This window comes from Haemaphysalis longicornis, unplaced genomic scaffold, assembly GCF_048455015.1.
Source record: "Haemaphysalis longicornis isolate Haplotype H1 unplaced genomic scaffold, Haemaphysalis longicornis Haplotype H1 scaffold_7, whole genome shotgun sequence".
In the NCBI taxonomy this organism is placed as follows: domain Eukaryota; kingdom Metazoa; phylum Arthropoda; class Arachnida; order Ixodida; family Ixodidae; genus Haemaphysalis; species Haemaphysalis longicornis.
In genome coordinates, this window is record NW_027526422.1 from 135,434,909 (window position 1) to 135,441,678 (window position 6,770).

A 6,770-nucleotide genomic window follows, 5' to 3' on the forward strand; every position below is an offset into this window, starting at 1 on the left:
AGAGAATAATTTTTGACCTTTTGAAGTAACTAGGAACGTTCGAGCTCGTGTTTTGTGCGTTGAGGCATATTCGACACGACACGAAAAACAGAATTATAGCCTAATACACGCATGGTGGTTACAATGCACGAAACCCAAATTTCCCCCTTTGCATCCCGTCATCAAGATGGTGGTCGCCAACGCAGTGTTTGAGTATCAACGTAGTGGCTGCGGCCATTGTCACCACACAGCCCTCGAAAAGCAAATAGAGCAAGGATCATGGACAAGAAACAATTGAGTTTTTTCGTATTTTATTGTACCATCTCTCTTAACTATCGCTGGCTTCACCAGGAAGATGGATGCACCCAACAAATTTGTTACGTCTAATAGAATTGCAAAATCACTATTGCTCTTCTGAAAGAAGGTGTTTCTGAAAAAGAAGAAAAATAACAATTTTAATAACAATTAGGGACCAGTGCTGAGCAATCAGCACCCGATCACCCAATTACATCCACCTAAAAGATATGAGGAACAGAAAACGTGCAATTCTGGCCGTTTAAGGGCGCTCCACATTCTATCCGGCATTAAAAGGAAGAAGAAGAGGAAGAAGACCATATTCTCTCTTTCCACGCTTGAATGTTAAACCACCTGTCCTTGAAAAAAAATAGCTTTAGCAAACCTGAATGGTAACACTAAACAATAGCAAATACCAGGAAAGCTATATAAATCGTCCTGACAAACTATGCCTGCGCAGGGCACGCCACCTCCCGCATTAAAAATTACCCTATTTACACATAGGAACAGACAGGAGACAAGAATTACCCACGCGCCAAGGTACAAGTCGTTCTTGATAGAACGTTTAGAGCTAAAAAATCTGTGTGGTTGCATGCATTTCAATATTGTGCTGCTCCAGTCTGGATCCACACAGTTCTAGAAAACGCTTAAGTACTTACACTTCTTCTTGCGGAGGAGGGTGGTGTAGTCGAAGGGAGAGCCAAGGCCATAACCGTAGTTCAGGCCATAGGAGCCGAGGCCATGGCCGAAGCCGTAGTGGCCGACACCGTAGCCGAGACCGCTGACACCGTAGCCGTAGACTGGGGCAGCGTGGGAAACGCCGTAGGACACAGCTGGGGCAGCATGGGCGACGCCGTAGGAGGCGACCACTGGAGAAGCGTGGGCGACGGTGGCCACAGCTGGGGCGTGGTGGACGGCGGTGGTGGTGATGGCTGGGGCAGCAGCGTAAGTGGCAACTGGAGCAGCGGCGTAGGTGGCGACTGGGGCGGCGTGGTAGGAGGCCACGCGGGTCACGGCTGGGGCAGCAGCGTAGGTGGCGACTGGGGCAGCAGCCACGACTGGGGCAGAGCGGACGACGCTGGTCACGGCGGGGGCGGCGTGGTAGGTGGCGACACGGGCCACAGCTGTAGCAGCGGCATAAGTGGCAACTGGAGCAGCAGCATAGGTGGCGACTGGGGCAGCGGCGTAAGTGGCGACTGGGGCAGCGTGGGCAACGGTGGTCACGGCTGGAGCAGCGTGGTAGGTGGACACGGTCTTGGCAACAGCTGGGGCAGCAACGGCGTAGCTGGCGGCTGGGGCGTAGCTGTATCCCAGGCCGAGACCAGAGTAGCCGACACCATGGGCAAGGCCGTAGTTGGACAGGCCGTAGCTGCCGTAGCCACCGTAGCCACCCAGGCCATATCCGAGGCCGTAGCCACCGTAGCCGGCAAAGCCGGTGTATCCAGCGAAGGCGCTGGTGGCCAGGGCAAGGACAAGGCAGGCACGGATCTGCACGTTGAAGATGCATGATTTGTGGTTGAGTTACGGTCGCTTAAGCTGCAATAATTTATTCTTATCTTCACCTTCACAGTTATAGTGTATAAGGATTATTTACAGAACACCCACATGCGAGCAGAGTAGAGCCTTCAACTGCACAAAAATACCTTAATGGCGAAGTTGAGAGATTTAGTGATCAAAAGGGTGTAAATGTACATCGTAGGAAGGCAAACACGATGGATTACATGAAGACCTTAAGTATCACGAAACTAAACAAAAATTGGCCGTTTTTGGTAATGATGGGCAAGTCTGCTTGTTTACCAATCGATGGCCAAAAATTTGCGGAGTACCATAACCGGAGTACCATAACAGTGTCTTTCATATGCATTACACAAAACTGCGGAATTGGCGAACTCAAGACCTGCAGTTGTTGCATTAGGAAACTTTGAAACTTGAAACATCCAAAACCGAAAATGAAAGAATTTTACAGCGTAAGTTCCAACGTTGGATTTAGATACAAAAACATTTCCACCATCGTTCCCTGTAACAAAACCAAAAACACACATTTAAACATTTTTTCACCTATGCATGCTTTTGTGCTTTCAAGGTAGAAGGTGTTGACCTTCCTCTGGCCATACTTATCATAAACGTCTTTACTGCTGCATCATGTTTGCTCTCTTTCTTCGCTTTGGTTTCTCCATCTTCTGGGTTCATTACTTAAATCAGGCATACAGATGGCGCACAATCTCACACATTCCTCAGAGTGACAGTCCTGCATGGCTGGGGCCCACCTGTTGCGCTCTAGTGCCGCCATGTTTCCTCGTCCCGGGGCACGCTCTAGTCTGGCTATGTTGCGGTGGAAGAAATATGCTGATGTTGCACGGTGGTTGAGCATTCGGCGCCTACTCTAAGGACCCGTACTAAATTACCATCTTTTCTTTACACCGATTCTTCACAGTGGTGCCCTTTTCATGTACAGCAGTTCTACAACGCCTTTTTTTTAGTAAAATGGGGTGCTTAAGGCTTTCGCCTAATTAAGACAACTGTAAATGAAGTTGCAAAATGGCGAAGGTGCACTGCCTCAGTGCACTTACAAAATGTCTAAAATCAAACACAAAAAGTAAACGCAAAGAAACTGAAGTTGTACAACAAATCAGGAACGTTTCTATACTACAGCGCCCCTTCACGAAAATAATGCAAAGAGCAAAAATATACAATCTCACTTAACGTGTCCATTCGGAATTTTCGGGAAAACGTTACATCACTGAAGCGAAGAAGTTGCGTAGGGACCTTTACACATTAGTAGAGAGTTTCCTATAATTTACCTAGCTATTTTGCTTTCCAATATCGAAAATTTACTCGAAGGGAAAAGTTTTGCGCATCGGAGCTCCGCCAAAAAGAAACAGTTATGTCAAGTGTTTCCGCAGCCTGTATCTGAAAATTATTACCCGCTTTCTTCGAGGCGTAAAGTAGAGACATGCGGACACGTTGCAGGTTGAGAACTTTCACGCAATTCTTATCAAGTTGTATTTTTCCTTCACTATGAACCCTACGTCAACATGATGCTGCGCCACTGCAGGCCACCTCACACAATTCGTTGAATCTTAAGATTTTGTGCGCGCTTCCAGTCTTTTCTTCTTACCATGGTCTCTTTCAGCTGTGGATGGTCCAACTGCTGACTTCTCTGCACTGCGAGCTCCTTTTTATACCAAATGTAATGCGGATGCCGGTTGCGTGATGTCGGCGCACATGAGAGGGGAATAGAACTTATAGAAAAAAGAGTTTACGTAAAATAAAAAAATAAATTTTACGAGAAGGCATTAGAGGAAGACAGTAGATCCCCGAACGTGAAGCGCATCAGAATGAGCGGGAAGGCGCCGGTTGAGGCAACGCTGCGGGCGTTTGAGTACGAAAAGGAGTTACACCCTGACCATGGAATAATTAGAAACGTACGTGCATTCTGGGATGCCGTCGTCCCTTGCAGCACGCAGACATGGTTCATGAGAACGCCCGTACCGAAATTGATTACGTCGAACGAGAGCGATGCTTTGAATAAAGCTGCATGCATGCTGGAAGCTACAATTGCTTAATGACAATTTTGTCATTTTTGTACAATATGCCTACACTGCGTAAATATTCTGGGTACTCTTGACATATTTTGGCTATGAAGGGCGACGCCTGTTTTTAATCTTTTTTTTTCTTGTTTCTTTCCACTGTCACATGTCATTTTGATACCTGCTGGTACCGCTTGTCATAGAAAGCGAGCTTTTGGAATGCTTTTGCAATGTTGAGAATAATAATGAGACTTGCCATACCATCTCATAAGCGTTGGTTTCTATTCGGTTTCTATTATTTTTGCAGCGAAGCTGTGCCCCGCCAAGTTATGAACGAAATTGCGTGCGTCTATCATATCGCGGCGACAAGAATCGCAAGCGAAGCCTCCAGAGCTAGTACAAAGTGCGACATAGCTGTCAATCTAATACGAAATCTCGGAAAACGTTGTACCTAAATTGGCCTCTGAAGCGACTTTACCGTTACTACGTGTGTCATTAGCTTGTCCTAAATACTTAGTTTGTTGTGAAGTTGTAAACGTTACAGAATTCCCATCTCCTGTCACTGAATGATTGCCTACGAAGGTGAGTATGGGTGCAGAAAAAGGCGGTAACTCTAGTTGAAGTCACTCAAACTATCCCACAAGAAATACCATGAACAATAATTTTAAATTACATCTGAGTAAGCGATGTGCATGTGTCTTTACTCTACCAATATGTTATCATCATACATAAGTCAGTATCTTTATCCAGTGATAAAGCTTCGCTGTTTTTCCATCTCCGCAGCGGTAAAATGGCTCTATATTTTTGCTACATTGAGCTAATAAATAGCCATACTAATGCTTTTACCAGTTTTTGAAGCGAAGCTTCAGTGTCCTCACTGATGCCGTTGTAGGCCCATGCGGCGTGCAGGAAAGCCAACTTTCTCTGAGGATGTGAATGAATGATCGTGGATGAAGTGGAAGAACAATAAACGCTTGCGGTGGCCGGAATTGAACCTGGTTCCGTTGCGTGTGAAAGCCGCCGTCTATTCGATTTGTTTTACACATGGTATTTATGGCACTACATATGAATGTAGGAAAAGTTATTTAGAACACATATTTACAACTGTGTACACGTACAGATGAGTTGATTACAAGATTAAAAAACAATAATAAACACAATGAACAATTATGAACACTTACTTTAAAACGGGGGCACATTGAACAGCTAATAAGGAGGGCATACCAATCAGGGCGAAAACCATTTGGTCATAGACGTCTTGATCATATGGCAGAATTGTGCTCTGGAAGAAACAATAGGCTCGACGGGCCTATCCAGCATTCGCGTTGCCCATAAACAATGCAGCCCGATTAAAAAAACAACCATATGGCCCCTCACCGTCTGCGATTGCTCAATTTGGACGTGGTCGAAGCGGTTTGGAAAAGTCCGACGACAACCAAAGAATCCGTGAAAAGAAACTTCGCATTCAACCATTGTGGCTGTTAGACGGAGTGCTGCATGATTTTGTACAGGAAGGAAGGAAGGAAGGAAGGAAGGAAGGAAGGAAAGTTAATCTGAATAGAGCCTACTTTACTAATTTGCACGCAGGGAATGAAAAATAGGCAAAAAAGAGAAAACGGAGAAGGCAGACAACTTGAAGCAGACAGGTGTGGTTAGCGTGAAGGACAAGGGGAGAAAACATGCATATCAAATCGTCAGCAGCGGGGCCGAAAGGAAGAATACTTTACACATTTCCCAGTGAAACCTGGTGCGGTGCTTCCAACTTTCGGGGATTTACTCAGGTATAGTTTTGATCGTTCACCTTTTATCTGAATTATACACTAAATTCTAGACAAATGTCATATATCATATTTGAAGTTGCGCAGAATTTACTACCTAGATACGTCACTTCAACAAACTAATTAAACTAAAACTTCAGACAGATGATCGAATGCTTATATGTGGGATCGCAGAATGATTACGTATAATTTAAAAGTACGCGAACTTCCATTTTTAGTTGTCGGCATGTCGCTATTAAACCATCTTATATTGAGCCAATGTCTTCGCACCGTAACGGTCATACTGTTGTCGCCTGGTGGTGGCATTAGCTGCAGTGAGTGCCTACCTCTTTGCTCGCCGCTTCGCATTTTTCGGTTTCCTTGCAACTTCTTCTGACGTGTGCTTCCGCGGGCGACACAGTTGCCTAACTGCCGCTGTGGTATACGCTTCAGATTCCCCCGCAGTAAATGCAGCACATGGATACAGGCATGTGTCCTGTGGTGCAATTGCGTTGTCTTTATTTCCGTTGTCGTTATTCTTTCCTGATTGCGTTCTATTTCCCGGGAGTTTGTACACAATCCTAGCGTTGTTTTCGCGTCTGCCCAAAAACATCCTCACCCACAAAAGGCATGCGAACTGCACTGGCACCAGAAGTACGGCTAAATTAGGAACCTCAGTCCGCCTCGCCTCGCCGAAGCATCAGCACCTGGCTTCCGCGCTCATCTGCCCTTTCTGAGAAGAACAGGGTAAATTTTTGCGAATTAACTTTACGACGACTGGTCTTCTACTCCGGACGTCATCTCCTAAAGAACAACGCCCACGCATCCTGCTACAGTACTTGGTGCACTACTGTAGAACTAACAACGCATCCAATCTTTTCCACCCCATCTGGGTATGTTCTGCTTACTTAACTGGCATCGACCAGTTTCTCACAACACAAGTACCCCCAATGACTTATGCAGAACGCGTCCAGTATGCCAGATAAAACCCTCATATATATCAGCAAAACGCACAATTTGGTCTAAAAATAGGTCTCTATAAAGTGGTATGATGGCGGATCACCCCGGCTCTCTAAACAACCCCCCTCAAGTGCTCTCTCTGTGGTTCCCGAACGGCTCCTAATGGATTCCCGGAGGACTCATCATGTCATAGTGTCTCTGCCGGCTCTACCAGCGTGCATGTGGTGTGCCTATATGCGTAACCAGTCCA

At 45.9% G+C, this 6,770-nt stretch overlaps 1 protein-coding gene across 1 annotated transcript; it reads right to left on the reverse strand.

Annotated features, from left to right (window-relative positions):
- Window positions 1-273: 273 nt before the first annotated feature.
- LOC144147033 (uncharacterized) lies at window positions 274-3,477 on the reverse strand. Its single transcript, XM_077679061.1, has 3 exons — window positions 3,392-3,477; window positions 933-1,761; window positions 274-409 (listed from the first exon to the last, which is right to left on the reverse strand). Coding segments are annotated over exons 1-3 (834 nt in total). The 5' UTR covers window positions 3,395-3,477; the 3' UTR covers window positions 274-407.
- Between the last annotated feature and the right edge of the window lie 3,293 nt (window positions 3,478-6,770).